We start from the raw sequence: 16361 nt of genomic DNA, 5'->3' as shown, positions 1-16361 counted from the left end.
CAATTCAAGATTATTAGCATGCTATTTTAGAATTACTTTGGCACAAAGAGGCTTTTCTTCCGGAGATTTTTCTCACATTAGAGGGGGTTTGGCCATGCTTGTCTTAACAGATTCACTTCTAATAGAATTAGAGGCTCAGTTCATAAGGAAAGGGTTTTGATTAATCATGTTTGTTCTATTAGCATGAAGGAGGAGTTTTTTTGAGGAAAGTATTTACATAAACAGCATTTATACAAAACAACATTGCAATCCAAAAGCATCAGTGAGCTGCTTTGCAGGCAATGCAAAAGGGAGTTGCTATAGCTTAAGCTGAAGTAAAGCCACTGTTAAAGTAAATATGCAGCAGCAACAGCACCTAACAAAGGGAACATGAATAATAACTTTTCTAATTTCAGCTGAATGTGGGAGGATATAGGTAGGCAGCAAAAGGAGCTGAAAACGAATTTCCAGTGTGATTCACAGAGATTTTCAGCAGTGGCTTGCACAGGTAAATTGTAATAGTCGGCATTTACAGATAGCTTTTCACTTATTAAAATCCAATAGGTTTAGGGCTTTTTCTTTTTGGCAAATGAAATATTGAAGCACAAACTTACACTGGCTCATAGTACTGACAGTGTCAAGTATCTTGACTTTCAGACACAGAACTGATCCACTGATTCTGCAAAATACTGCTCACCTTTAAGTAAGAGAAATTATTTATCAGATGAATGGAATAGCCTGTGAAAGTTGGGCAAGGATTTTAATGCCACTGGAATTGTACTAATATCACTCATGGCTCATGAACAACTAGAGCCATAAGGATGTACTAGTACTTTAATAAGGTTATTTCTTTGCTCCATACTCCTTCATTACCACTAATGTCTAGAATCACTCCCTACCTACACATTTACTAAGACAAAGTAAGCTCCCTGTTGCCATTACATTCCCAACCCTACATTCCTCCTACATTTTTCTTCTCATTCGGTATTACTCAACTAGATTTGGCAACATTTTTCCTTCACAGAAATCAAAAGTGGGTGTTCTGACACAGAACAGAAAACAAGAATAATCCAAATTATGTCCACAGAGCTCTTCTAAATACTATAAATGAAAGCAGCATTTGACCCAATGCTAATATATAAAGTGATTCTGAAACAGTGATGGCACGTGGAAAAAAATTAGAAAGCCAAGAGTAATTTCCAAACAATACTCTTCACCTTCTTTGGTCTTATATATATTTTGATATTGTTGCTGCTGTTAAAGGAATCTTGCAGCTGATAACAGTTTTGGCTCAGCCTGTTAGAAAGGGTAATGCTGTATTATTTCAGTGTCATCAATTAAACGCTTCACCTAAACGTATGTAAGTGGCAATGACAGACATTTTACGGTCCTTTCAAGTCCTTTGCAAGCAATTTCCTTTCAGCACTGCAGAGTATTGAGATTACAGGCTGTCAGCATCACTCTAGACACTTTCACACTATGTAACATTTTCCAAAGAGATAGAGACATCTTTGCTAACAAGAATTTATTAGTACATTTGGAAGAGACTTGCAGTAAATCTTTACAGCACAAAACTAAACATGGCTCCCTCTTGAGTCTGAAGTGCGCATGTTAAAAAAGTGCACGTTTTAACAAGCATCTTGTTCAAAAGGAACAGGAAAAAAGAAAATCCTCCTACTCCAACAAAAATAAAACCTCTGAACTCACAAAAAAGCAAATGGTAGAAAACTGCATTTTGGGCAAACCAAGTCAGGTCCAACCAATTTTAATAGGCACCTACTGTGGCTTCCGGAATCACTGTTGCATGCATATCTCTAGTCATATTGGATTTCTCTTTCAGCTTAGACTGGAGCAATGTGTGTTCCATCACACCAATCTGTATGTCCATCTGAATGGTTTCTTGCCTCAATTTTGTTAAGGCCTGTTTAATCTTCACTAGAGGAGCTGTCCAAAAAAAGATAAACAGTACAACTCTGTCAGCCACCTAACACAAAAGCATTGTTTGCTGTAATTCACTCCTTGAAATTGAGGAGTTGAATGAACAAAAGGGTGTTCTACTCTGAAGACATGACTGTACTGATACATCATTTTTAATATGCAAAACACTTAAAAGACAGAAATAGGCAGTGACAATTTTGCTGTCCTTTTGACATCTAAGAGCTTCATAAAAATGTGCATCAGCATTAAGACAGGTCTTTCAATGAAGTGTTTTGCTCAGCTGAAAGCCTTATCCCCATATCTGACTTGAGGTTTGGTAGAGAACTGAAGACACCTTCAGCAGGGTGTGAAAATCTTACCTGTGAAAAGCTATTAAAATGTTTTGTGTCCTACATTTTTTTTCCTTCCCACCAATTTGATGCTGCTGAATCATTTTTCTCCTCGTAATTGCTCTTATTCTTATTTTAATGAAGTACATATCATGAAACTGTCACCAAGAAAAAGGGTGTGTTGTCTGAAGCATAAATGTACTTACCACCATCGGTCATACTGCTTCCTTTCTCTTCTGTTTCCTGCTTTACTTTCTCTAATGCTTCTGTAACCTTAAAATAGATTTCTTCTTAATTAAACCAGATGAATATCAAATTTTAAAAAGTCTCTGCTGAATATCTGCTTTTATGAAAAAAATGAACTAATCCATCTTGTTATATAAAGAGGAACAATTTTTCAAACATTCAGAAATTTTTAATTTAACTAAATTAACGTTGTAAAAAATTACAGGAAAAGGGTAACAATTTGACCAAACACCATGGTGGTACTGAAAATCTGTGCATTCCCAATAAAAACAACAGTGTAAGTGTTTCAGTGTGATGCTGGAGGGAAGAACAAAGGAACCAATATCCCTACACAGCAAGATCCATTATATACCCATGCCTGCTGTCCTTCTGGAAGAATCAGGACCTTCAGCATGTTACACTGGAAACCTGAGAAACAGCACTGCAGCAAAAGAAGGTGCAGCAGTCTGGCCTGCTGGCACTGGTCCAGGTATGTAAAATCCACATATGAAGAACAAAAGTGCATTTCAGCACTGTCTAGCAACCAGTCTGCCTTTGCAGACAATGAAAAAAACCCCAAAAATATATAATTCTAAAGTATAGCCAAGGTAGTAATTCAGTATTCTTGTCTATAATGTGAAAATAGCCCTTCATTAAGGCTTCAATAAGCCTTTTCAGCAACAAAAAAGAATCATTGCTGCATTGTTCCTGCATACCTGCAGTGGTAATGGTATTCCAGGTGGTCTGACTGGATGCCTGAAAACAGATCAGTACTAACATCCAATGGTCTGGTTTACCTCAGACATGTGCCACTGCACCTCTGTAGTTTGAATGATGCCAACTAGTAACATATTCACCATTACTTATCAGTCAATCACCTCCCAAAGCACACACTGTAAATCTCAAGTCATCAAAAATACTTTTTCAAACTTACTTCCTTGAGAGTGAAAGAGAAAACAGCTCTAGTTCTGCAGAATTCATACAGTCAGACATCTCAGCTAGAAAACTCACACTAAACTGCTGTATTACCTACTGCAGCTGCACTTGGTCATCACTGTAGGTCCCTTCCAACTCAACTATTCTATTCTGTTCTGAAACATCTCTAACTTGTTGTACAATTTCTAACACATTCCTATTGTATGACCTATTTTACGCAACTATTCCTGAGACTTTATTGTCTAATAAATAAAGTTGGTTTCTACAACCCAAGCAGAGCCATTAAAAAAAGTTCTGAATTGGATAAAGAGTTGAAGCATTTGGAAGTCAGGCTGTAATTCTAAATGAAATGCCATGAAACACTCAAAATGGGGAGGCAGATAAAGAGACAGGAGATGTTTATGTAAATTTGTCAGAGAACCAATATAAAGGAAAAAGAAAATCCAAAACAGAAAACCAGATTTAGGGAATAAGATAATTAGATGTATGGAAAAAATTACTATTTAGTCAAATGTTGCTTTTAAGTGCCTGGAAGATAAAAAATTCAAGTTGCTAATTTTAACTAGAATAAGAGTTAAGCTTTTCTTCTTCCAGAGATTTTATGGGCATGATTTATTAGTCCCCTATAATTCTAGGACACAAGTTATAAAATACAAAACATTTACCTTTGTGCACAAACTGAGCTCACATTTTATGAGTTAAAAATCAATGGCAGCCTGGATGTAAAATTTAGGGACTGGACTTGATCACCTCCCCAAAAACAAAGAATAATCTTTAACATGAGAACAAATCAGAAAGAACTGGTTTCATTAAACTGCAACCACTAAATGCCAACTCTCTGAAGACTGCTTTAAAATAAGATGTGTTTTACCTCAGAAAGCACTCTAATCCTTTCAGTTACTCCTCCACTTCCCTCCTGGTACTTTTCTTTAGCCTGGAAAGAAACATGTCTTTGCTGTAATGAGAGAGTTGAAGAGATGTATGCAGCTAGCTCAGAGAAAACTTCAAGACTTGCTCTCGTTTGTTTCAATTCCAGAAACTCTCCCACAAAGCCCCAGTGAGGTTTACAAATGAGGACAGGCTTGAAACATCAGCCCCTGCAATAACTATCATTCAAAAATGTAAAGCAGGAAATAGTCCAAAAACACACTTGGTAAGAACTATGCTTTCTAATCATTTACATGAGGAAATAAACATTAAGAAAATCTGCCATAATGAAGAAAGGATTGAATACTGAAATCCAGAATAATACTTCATCAACAGTAAATTACTATCTCAAAGATACTTTAATAACAAGGCAAAGAGAAGGTGCAGAGGTCAAATTTTGTTAGCATTATTGTCAGCATGGCCACAACCAGAAGGGCTTGTCAAAGGGCAGACTGTAACACCTCCTAAATAGGGGATCAAAAAGCTTCTCAGACAGCACTCTCTCTATTGGCATAAAAACTAAATGAAGCAAAGAAGTCATCAGAGAGCTTTGTGCACGTTAGCACCAGTACTCAATCTAAGGGATGAATATTGGACTGAGACTGTAGTTTTTCCACTCCTAACAGATGTGTGAACTTCACAGGGAAAGCAGAACTAGCAATTTACTAGCTGCTCGAGACTGGCAATAGCTATACATAATACTCAGGCAAAACCATCTATTTTCCTCTGCAGAACAGTTGAATAAAAATTGCTAGTTTAGCTTAGGAAGAATATAATTTGACAGCCAATCCACATTTCCCCTGCTTTATATCCAACAGTAGAATTCATGGATAGCTCACTCCATGTTGTCTTCGCCCTTATCCTCACTTAACAGCAAGTTAATCCTGGAGAAGGCAACAAAAAAAGATCAGCAATACCTCACTCAGCAAGGCTTGTGCTGAACGGTATTCTTGAACCAAGTGCTCCAGCTGATTGTTGATGTACTTTTCCCTGCTATTGATCTTTTCCAGTGTTCTGCTGATTTCATTATGGAGTTTGTCAAGGTAACCCTAGAAAATCACATTCTGTGTAGTTGAGAGTATACAGACAGTATGCAAAGGAGTATCAAAATGGTGCTGTAGTTAAGAAAGGCTATGGAAGCCTACAGAGAGAGAGAAAAATACTACAGAAATACTGTGTTTAGCCAACAAAAATTATTCCCGATGTGTTCTGGTTTGCCCACCTCCAAAACATGTACTTCAGTCTTTACTGCTTCATTCCTCTTCCCTCCTCAATTTATTATAAATGTCAATATCAGTAAGTTATTCTAGCAACAGTATTTGAGAGTATTTGGGTGTTTTAACAGCACCTTCAGATTGTATTATTCTATTTTGTCCTCTGTAGTCAGGATGTACATTTGGTAATGCATTCATTATAGGACCTGATAGCCCTGTTAATCCTCACACATACAATTCTTTCCCACAAGGTATTTTGCCACTAGCACTGTCCTTAATGATCATTGTCATATCTTTCCCTTTTTAATTTTACAGCACTAGCACAAATAAAATGAAGAACAAAAGATCAATTTAGTTCTTAATATCAAACAAAAGAGAAAATATAAATGCTGACAGATTAGTAAAATATTCTGTGCATACAAGACATACCCTAGTTTCTTTCAAAGAAGAATCAATTCCATCCTTATGCTGATGCATTTGATCTACATGAATCCTCCAATCCTAAAAAAGACACCACAAATTAGAACACAGGTAAGTACAACTTTTATCCTTCTCTGGTTACTAAACAACAGCAGGCATGCAAAGCAGGGTCAGTTCTCTTTTATACTATTGCCATGTATCATCCTGCCACTGCCATGTTCATAGCCAGGGGCACTGGCTCGATGTGACACAATTTATATATCTCCTAAATGTCACATGTGACACTCAGATCCATAAACAAACACTGACATCCTCACTGATACCATAGTAGCTATGCTTTTTAGAGTCTGATCCTCATGGAACTATTTCTGCTAGAAACCACTCTGGGCACAAATTCTAAAAATATTGACTGTAGCTGCACTAGTTCAGCTTATTCTTAGACAAAATGGGTGCTTTTAATGCCCAACACCTACCATTCTGGACTATCTGTTCTTTCCTTTCTATTTTAGTCCTTACTGTTACCAGGAGAAGAATAGAGAGAAATGAAAGAGGCAGAAATACCAAAACTTGGTTTTGATAAGGGGACACAATTAGAAGGGGGAAAATGATTTCCAGCTTCAAGATCATAGGAAACATATATGGACTCAGGTGGGGGCTGAGAAAAGGTGCTGTGAATTGGCACTACACACCAGGTAATGAGTCACTAGAGAAAATGTGCTTATGTTGTGTTTCAGGTTTGCAGGAGACTCATGATCTCTTGTTGGTCTGGTGACAATTGCTCACACGTTGCCAAACTTTGCAGTTTAAAGAAAAACAACAGGCACCCAACCCACCCCCAGTCCTCTGTCCAGGACTTTACAGTAAGTTCTAGTTTCTAGTGCCCTTGATTAAACCATTAATACTCTCCTGCTACTATGTTTACATGCACAGCTTAGGAAAGAGAATATGATTTTTTTCTGGCAGAATGAAAGAAGACCAAACACTTCTCTCCAATTATTTCTGAAAGAAGCTAGAAGAATAATCCTCTTTTCATGTTCATTTTGACATATTCCTTAAGGCCAAGAGATAGTGCATTAAGCTGGAAGCTAGTAAACCTCAGATCCTACAGTGGCTTTAATTTTTCATGTATGCCTTTATTAAGTTTTAATTCCTCACTGTGAGACTCAAGCATCATGTTCTCTGCAACAGATGGGCTTGCAGAGCATCACAGCAGAGTGGCTTGAGCCAGGCAATTCTTCACACAGAAAAATGCAGTATGGTGTAAGACAGACAAGCAGCTCAGCAGACAGTTGAAGGTTTCCCCTATTTTTGGCAAGATAATTATCTTTCATTGTATTCATGTATATGTATTGTATTGCTATATCAGTGCTGCAGATTGTTCCAACACCCCAACTCCCTGGGTCACTGCAAATGAACAATTTCATTACTGCACTCATCTGTGTGTGCTACACAAGCTCCTAGAAAGAATGCTTATGGCAACGCCAGGAGCAGGCCCTAGGTTTGGGCTTGCCAAAGATGGATGCCTACTTCTAAGCTGCTCATTCTAGACTCATTGAAATGACTGTGGAGAGAAACACAAAGTTCTGAGACAAGGTGAATTTCACCCTGAGGCAGTTACCAGTATATGGTGAGCAAAAGCAGTTGAAAAAGTGCTCACTTCTTTTCACTAAACATAAGAATGACTCTACCGGGGTACAGACCTACATGACTGTCATGTAAAGCTCACCGAGAGGAATTCCATACAACCAGCCTTTCATGTGGTTGAAAAATGGAAGAGCTGAAAGGTAAGATCATCAGTTGTCTTCCAAAAAGATGTTTTAATAGTTGTTAAACTGAAGATATAATTTTTAGAAGTGTGAATACATTGGAAATGTCAGAGGACTGAAAAAATAATTCCCCACTGAATAAATACATAGAAATAAGGTGCCTTATAAGCACCAGAAAAAAATATAACATTGAAAAAAACACTTTACTGAAAATTATTGCTTCTAGGGTCAAAGTAACTGACAAAGGTTCACACAAGGTAGCCCTGGAGAGCCCATTACTCACAGGTCTTTTCATGATGAAAGACAACAACTGCAAACAGAAAGTAAACAGCATTGACAGAAATCACATTTTAATCACCGTGTGTACACAGGCAAATCCATTCTCCCATACCTTATTGTCAGTCCTGACTGTGACTTTCAGCTGTGGAAGCACACGTTCCACTTCCAGATTCCACTCTGCTGCATCTGTTGTGGACTGTAAAATCTCTTCTTTCTTTGCAGTGTCATTCACATTCTGTGTAAAAATCACGAAGTTTATACACAAAATATCATTGTTATGCACAGCAGGAACTGTTAGAAATCACTATAATGGCTTGCAGTGTTAATATTAGAAAAATATATTCAGAATGTTCTAAATTACTGATGAAACAGATTTCTTTAATGGCTTTCTTTGAATTCATAAAGATTTGGAATTAAAATAAGTATATCTTCTCATCATACTTAAAACTGAAGAGAATTAAATGTATATATTAAGAAATTATAACACAGTTCAGAAATGGTGTACGTATGTGGGATTAAAACATATTCATGAAACTAATACCATGTTTCTCTAGAAATCTCTGCAAAAAATTTCTTGCAAATGCTCCCAGCAGCCCTTCAGTGATGTCAGTTTAGAAACTGGCCGCACATTGCTCTTTCAAAATAATATTAATATATGATATCTGATTCATTTCAGATGGGGTATTTTTTCAAGAAATGACTATACAAGGATTTTTAGGCTTAAATCCAACAGACACAAATTGCTACTACAGATGTAAAAATCTCTCAAGAGGGGACTGATGAGTTACAACTTACTGATCTGGATGTTTGTGCCTTTAAAACATTCAGGTCAATATAATTTTCTTCATTATCTGACTCTTCTTCCTTAAGAGAAGTTTCAAAGTAAGACTTCAGTAAGTATTGCACAATCTTTCTCCATAATTTTATTTTGCAGGAGCACAAAACAAGGAGTATTAAGTTCCATACTTCTGAACAAAACAAGACATGGAGAATTTATGATCTGGACCTTATGAAGAGACATAATACCTGGGAGAAGCTGAAAGATCAAAGCTACTCCACATTTCCTTCAGAGTGCCACAGTATTACAAAAATCAACCAACCAACAAAACCCAAACTCTAAACTGAAAGCCTCTGACATCAAATGGCCCATAATCAATAGCTGTATGATAACTGTATTTTTTAATGTATTTCTTAAAGCTCTACCCTAAAAATAAAACTCCATCAAAACAAAAACCACAACCAGACCTCAACAGTTTTCAAGATGTTGTCTGTACTACACATTTCGAGTTACAGAATGACGCCACATCTTCAGGGTGCAGAATAACATAACTGAGATTGAGGCAATTGATTTTTTTCTTACCCATGAGACCACATGCTCTGCTCACGTGCTCTATAAATCTGTTACAGTCTCAAAATGCCCTTCTTCCGTGACTATGATCAGCTGAGAGCCCATCACCCATAAGTAAAGATGCTTTTTCTGTGCATTAACCTTCATTCATCTACTGTATTTCATCTGCCATTTTATCACCCATACACTTTACCCTTACACACCTTTTCCCTCTCCTGACTCTCGTTTCCACCAAAGTGAAATTTTATCATCCACCTCCTTTCTATACAAATCACAAAAGCTGCAGTAACACAAATCTTAGGGTAAAATCCTTCAAGACTCAGTGAAAACCTTGGAGTTTATTCCTCTTTCCTCTACTTTACCCAGTTTTTACTACCAGGGACCACTATTTTGTTCTGGCATGTTTGACCCCAAGTCCCCTGAATACTTGCAAGAAATTAAGACTAGATTGAGACTATCTTTTGCTAAACGGACAATACATATTTGTGCAGCATTTAACAGCACATAACAACACAACAAGACGACTGGTTATCAGAACTGAGGAACCAAACTGTGCACATTTCCTTGCACACCCAGCCTCACCAATACAGGCTATCCCATTGCCCAGGATTTACAGAACTAGCCTAGTCTCTGTCAGCCTCACCATTTCTATTCAGAACAATCAAAATCAAAGATCAACCAGAAAACCTCATCATTAGCATTTAATTGCTGGAAACACTGCTAAATTCCATTATGGATACAACTAATATCAATATACTGGCATCAACAATGCCAGTATATTGATATTAGTCCAACAATGGACTGGGCAAAAAAAGTTTACATTAGCATGTTATTAATCCCTGCAGAGGTACTAGGGGCTCTAAAAAGTGAGTACCCTTTTGATATAAACTGTCTGGTAATGTAATACTTCATAAAGGAATAATAAGTCAGTGGTTTTATTAACACACGTACATTCCAAAGAGCTAAGAGAACACCTCAGTTGTGAAAATCATAGCCTAGGACAATACTTGAGAGGAAACCCACAGGTTCTTTGAAGGATTTCGATTGTGCTTTAGTTAACCGTTTCATCCCCACTTCCCAATTTAAGCAGTTTATACCTTAACAAGATACAGAAAAGAGCAGTCAGCTGTTTTCCTATTTTAACCATTTAGTTTAACATCAAGAGTAGATTTATCAGTAGAAAAGAAACAATTCTGAATCTTCATGTTATCTTCATGTTTTTAATGCATAGTAAGATTCCACTGCACATAAGAACATAAGGTCTGTCTTGAAGAGTTAATCTTACCTGAAAAGCAATAAAAAACTCTACAGAGAATCTGACAATGCAGGAATGGAGCTGCAGGGAAAAAACTTGAACAGCTAATTGAAAAGACATCTTAAACAAAGTCAAACAAAATGAACAGTGAATAAAAACTTCCTCATAGTCGACCAATACTAATATAATCAAAACCAATCAAATAAACCTACTGCAACATCTTCTTCCAATTTACTCAGTGTTAATTCTGCATCATCTTCTGTTATTTCTTCTTCTTCTGGCTCTTCTGTTGGGTATGCTGGCCTGAAATTAATTCATAGAACAGGAGAGCTTTTAAACACAATAAACTGTAAACACCTCTGCAAACAAAATATTTAATGAGAAAAATGGATGATGTGGAACACACCTAGACAGTAATTAGTGTTTCACAACTCAGCCTTCAAAGTCTTGTTCATCTTGGACTGTCTTAAAAGTAAAGGCAGTACAGTACATCCACACTACAGAGTCATCTAGGAAGGAAATTTTGGGGTTTGTCTCTATTGGTCTAAGCTCTTAAAATATGAGTGCAAGTCAGCACAGGCTTATTTTCAGCCTAGAGTCAAATTTGTGTACTAAAGAGAAGTAACAGTAAAATATTTTCAAAGCAGAAATTACTTTGCTATATCCATTTCAAAATCCTCATTTCCCCATCAGAGGAAAAAAATGAAATAAAGAACACTTTAAAAGACATTTGCATATACTTGAGATTATCTGTCATCTAGTTTGTCCTAAGATTTCCTTCCAATTAAATAAAATTCCTCTAGTCTACTTGTAACATGATCATACGGTGCATAATTCCAGGAATTTATTATTGATTGATAGACCCTAAAAGGACTAAATGTTTCAACCCAATTATCAGATTAACAAAGAGTAATGTATAGGGAAATAACAACAACAAAAAAAAAAGTCATTAGTTAAATCTTAATTAGCTAAATCTATCATGTCCAAACCCAGCCCTGCTGCTAACAGGCCAGTTGTGTGAAATTGCATTAGGAATTAACTGGTTGCCCTGCTTCAAGCCTAGTTGAATTTTCCACCTCATGAAACGTCAAGTAAAATGTTTTTAGTCATTCCTATGTTTTATTTTACCACTACAACTTACATCTGTTTGCTGGAAAACAATGCATAAGGGAGGATGCTTAGAAGTGTACTGTACCTTTTCCAGCTAAACCCAGTGTGTTTCAAGGCTTCTTCAGCCAAACAATCAAGAACATAGCACACTTGTTCTCCACAGCCTGTTTTTAATTTTGAGGGAGGAAAATCCACAGACCTTCCCTAAAATAAAGAGACGGGCTGTTTACTAATGGCCTAACAACCCAAATTCCCTTGTAAGAAGATAAGCTTTTGTACACCAAAACAAAAAAGTCCCTTGTGTATGAAGATTCTATTAATTTACAATTACATTTACAATTTACATTCTTCTCCTATGCAGCTGCAGTGAGGCAACAGAAGGAAAAGCAGACAAAGCCAAGAAACAAATGCAGTGTAGAAATCTTTAAGCAGGATACTTCCAGGGAGCAGAAGAGGCAGAAGCCACAAGGGATCTGGATGGTCAAACACACAAGTGACAAGGCAAGGTAAGAACTGATACAGAGAAACTCAGGTTTTGAGACTTAATTACCAACTTTTCACCAGTGCCCTTTTTGCTCCATATTCTATATTATAATACATTTTAATTTATTGCTGTCATGCAGAATAAACATAGCAGTTTGTTATGGTTTAATTCCTTTAGAGAACAGAACATCATTCACAGCAGCACCAGAGTATAATCATCCATAAGATCATACTTCCTGTCAGTTGATACAGTCTCCCGACCTTCCCTTCGGGGGTTTGTGGGGTTTTTTTTCCTTTTTAATTAAAAAAAACAAACAAACAAAAACCCAAAACAACCCAGTACAGTTCCTGGCAGTTTGTACAACCTTTTACTCCTTAAGGAAAAAAAAATTAAAAAAATCCCACACCAAAAAACCCACAAAAAAACTCCCCCAAAAACAGCCCCCCCCCCCCCCAACCCTCAAAACAAACAAAAAAAATTCAACGTGAACACTATTCTAAACCACTTCCTACACTACAAATTAAGTCATTGACCTTGGCAGGAGCAGGATCACAAACTGGTGTAAACCTTCCAGTTAAAATCTCTGAAAATTATGCTACTATAAATGAGCAACAGATGTGGCATTACAAAACATAAACCTGGTTTAATCCATTTTACAGACTGTAGAACAAAACTAAGTGGAATCCTTTATAAGACCACTTTTGTAGTGCTAAAAAAACCCCTAGCAAGTAGGTACAGCCTATGTAAACTTCCAATTAACTAAGTAACATAGTACAAACCTACAGCTAGGAAAATCTGTCCAGTCCTTGGGACCAGAGCCAGCAGGAGAGCAGTGTGTGTTCCTGCTGTTGCTTCTGAAGGGAATGCGGGTGTATGCAACAGACTTGGGAAGGGAGCCCGTGTGACACTCACGAAGGACCGCAGCTCTGAGAGCACATTTGAAATCACTGCGTTGGGGTCGTCGTACTCCTGCGGCTGCTCGAAGGGATGCCCCGCCTTGCTGATCAGCCAGGCGGCCAACGTGCAGAACATGAAGAACTGCTCGCCGGGATTGGTGGGCAGCGCAAAGTAGTGCCTGTTTCAAAAGGTACAAATGGTACATATCGTGAGCGTCTGGAGCTCTTACATTATAGGTAAGCACAGGCTACAGAGCAGTTTCTTTACCCAGTTTTCTCAATGAGCAACCCATCTGAACTAAATTCAGGATGCCTAGTTTTCACACATAACCGCACCAAGTTTTCTACACCCAGCTTGCTTGTTTCCAGCTTTGAGTAAGTTATTAGTCAACTCCAGATTTGGCTGCCAAGTTCCCCAAATCACCTCCCCTTCACACTTTCCTCAAAAGATGCAAGAGGATGGTATTCCTACATCTGCAAATTCAGCTCAGATCACGAGCATGTTTTGAAGTGATCCTTCCACCTGTCCTTACCTACTGTGCTTTGGGTTGCTTTGGAGAGCAATAAAAACTGGATCTGATTTGGATCACGCCAAATTCAAACATGTGGACCTAACAAGAATTCAGTCCATAAACCAGACCACAGACAGTTATTCTCCCCCAAAGTATAAATTACATGCATAGTGGATACTGAGAACTTCTGGAAATGCTTCCCTTTACCGACACAGCTACTCGCTAAAATACAAAGAGGTTTGCTGCCTTGCTCCAAACACTCCAGTGGTTCAACAGCAGGCTAGAACCAACTTACAGCCACAGTGCTCATACTTGAGCCTCCTTCCCAGAAAGGGAATAACTTGGACTCCCTTACTATACTGTTGCTTATAAAAAGCTTAATTCTGTGACCCTTAATTCTACACCCTGCTGTGGAGCCTGGCTAAAATTGACAGATGGGTTTAAAAGTTATTTGGGCAGATGGATGTTGGGAGCACATTGGTCCTGTCTCCCACCATAATATACAAAAAAAAATTGACATAAAAAACATTACACATGAAACAAACATGTACTGGATACGAAGTCCCAGCTTTACCAACAATGGGTCCAAGACCCTCTTTGTAAAGGGTTAAAGAGTCAAAAAATATACACACCCCATGAGCTATTCTGAATTCAAGATATTTAGAGTTACTTAGAATAAATTAGAATTTAGGCAGAGCTGTTTTTGTCGGAACAGGTAGAACTTTGGCAAAATTATTTTTTGCAGAGGTACCCTGGCATGCGGATATCCAGTACCTGCCGGAGGTGGGGAAAGAAAGGCGGTATTAACTTATCGCATCTCAGCCTTTCGCGGGGCCGCGCGCTTTGAAAGCTTCCAGCTCATACGGGAAGCTTTGCAACTGGCTGGTTTTCCCTTGAGCCAGGCATCCTGCCGTGCGGGCCCTGCCTCCCTTCGCTCGGCTCTGACGGCCCGGGGGGATTCCCTCCCGCCGCCCCCCGCCCGCGGCCACGCCAGCGCGAGGAGGAGGCACGGGCCAGGAGCACCTGGAGAGAGGCCGCATGTTGTGGCGCCGCAGCGGCTCCTCCTCGTAGCTCAGCAGCTTCAGCTTGTCCAGCAGGTCCTCCATGAGCACGAACATGTGAAAAGCCGCGCCGGGGCCGCGCTCCGCCGGCACCTCGTCACCGCGCTCCCCGCGCCGGCCCGGGGCGCCCTCTTCCGCCATCTTTACTGGTAACCACGGCGACGGAGGCGGGCCCGCGCCGGCTCGCAGCGCTCGGGGCGGGGCCGGGGGCCCGCAGCCAGCGCGCGCGGACCGAGGGCCGCCCCTCTCACCCATGAGGCACTTAAAGGGAGGTCCTCGACTTTTAAACTTTTCTCCCTTCCCGCCGCCAAACTTGGGAACGCCTCGCTCCGTGCGGGTCTGGGGCGGGCAGTGGCTGAGGTGTGGCCATGTGCAGCTAGAGGTGCGGAGAAGTGGGTCTCGGCAGGCGAGAGCTGTAGCATTAGCGCTGATGCCGGCTGGAAGCGCCGCGGGGCGGGGTGGGGAAGGCAGCGGGTAGGAAAGCTCCGTCTCCCGGGAATGTGCTTGGCACTGGTGAGGCAGCTCGAGTGCTGTGTCCAGCTCTGGACACCTCACTACCAGACAGACTGAGGCGCTGGAGCGTGTCCAGAGAGGGGCAGCGGAGCTGGTGAAGGGTGTGAAGTGCAGTTCCCGTGAAGAGCCGCTGAGGAAAGACCTTACCACTCTTTATAACTCCCTGAAAGGAAGTGGTAGCCAGGTGGGGGTCGGTCTATTCTCCCAGTTAACTAGTAACAGGGTAAGAGGACATAGCCTCAAGCTGTGTCAGGGGTCGTTTAGATCGGATATTGGGAGGAATTTCCTCACTGAAAGGGTTTTCAAGCATTGCAGTGAGCTGCCCAGGCATGTCACCATCTCTGAAAGTGTTCAGGAAACGACTGGACGTGTCACTTTATGCCACGGTCCAGTTGAGAAGTTCACCAGTCAAAGGTTGGACTCCATGATCTCAGAGGTCTTTTCCAAGCGAAATGGTTATGTGAGACAAGACACACCTCACCTGTGTGCTCCTAGCACCAGCCAAGGTATTTGAGAGGAGATATCCCTTCTTGCCACTTCTGCCTGCATTTTGTTGGGGTTATTTGTAAGCCCTCTTCCCGAAACGATGGCACACACAAGTCTTGAATTGTCCAGAGAGAATAAGTCACTGTTAAAATATTGTTAAAAAACAATTACCTAACTCTGCAGGCAGCCCTAGGCACCTACTTCTTGTTTTAGGTAACCAGCTTTTTGAGAAGAGTGTCATGATTACTGTAACCTTACGTTTGTGTTCTCCCGTGCCCGCAGAGGTCTGACCTCGCTCCCCGTGCCAGGTTCCTCTACCCCGTAGGAGAATTGCCGCTGTCGCGGCCGCCCCGGGCGCGTTTCCGAGCGGCACCGTGACTGCTGTAAGCATCGTATTGCTCACTCGTTTCCTCTGTTACAGCTTGCAGGAGCTTTGGGTTTGCCAGGCAGAAGAAATGGTTAAGAGAAAAAGTTTTTTAAGCCCGAAGGAGGGAACACAAAAGGTGTGAAATCTTTGCGTGGGTTGCCATAGATCTCACTGTAGAAACAGCTGCTTCCCTTAATGGGCCAGCATGAACTTGTTATGTTAGTTACTTGAGCCCTGTGCCCGTGCGGGTGGGGCGCTCAGAGTGCAGCTGGAGGGAGGCAAAGATCAGCAGGGAGAGATGTTTAAATTGTGGTAA

General features: G+C 40.0%; 1 protein-coding gene across 1 annotated transcript; it reads right to left on the bottom strand.

The window, feature by feature from the left end:
• Positions 1–1487: 1487 nt before the first annotated feature.
• Positions 1488–14941, bottom strand: IFT57 (intraflagellar transport 57). The gene is made up of 11 exons (XM_066175134.1): positions 14642–14941; positions 13123–13285; positions 11812–11930; positions 10829–10919; positions 8809–8877; positions 8126–8248; positions 5978–6049; positions 5252–5383; positions 4279–4341; positions 2453–2519; positions 1488–1923 (listed from the first exon to the last, which is right to left on the bottom strand). The coding sequence occupies exons 1-11, from the start codon at positions 14932–14934 to the stop codon at positions 1745–1747; spliced, it is 1371 nt and encodes a 456-aa protein (XP_066031231.1). The 5' UTR covers positions 14935–14941; the 3' UTR covers positions 1488–1744.
• Positions 14942–16361: the final 1420 nt, after the last annotated feature.

The sequence above is a fragment of the Chamaea fasciata genome, unplaced genomic scaffold, assembly GCF_029207755.1.
Source record: "Chamaea fasciata isolate MVZ Bird 193981 ecotype frontalis unplaced genomic scaffold, bChaFas1.0.hap1 SCAF_2, whole genome shotgun sequence".
Classification (NCBI taxonomy): domain Eukaryota; kingdom Metazoa; phylum Chordata; class Aves; order Passeriformes; family Sylviidae; genus Chamaea; species Chamaea fasciata.
This window is presented reverse-complemented; position numbering and strand designations above follow the sequence as displayed.

Bases quoted from the DNA above. Each gene is read 5' to 3' on its own strand.
- IFT57 (XM_066175134.1), bottom strand. From the start codon at position 14,934: ATGGGTGAGAGGGGCGGCCCTCGGTCCGCGCGCGCTGGCTGCGGGCCC. The intron at 11,931-13,122 runs GTGAGTGTCACA...TCTTTATTTTAG, and splicing joins TCTCAGAGCTGCGGTCCTTC to GGAAGGTCTGTGGATTTTCC. The intron at 8,249-8,808 runs GTAAGTTGTAAC...ATTTTTACACAG, and splicing joins AGGCACAAACATCCAGATCA to AATGTGAATGACACTGCAAA.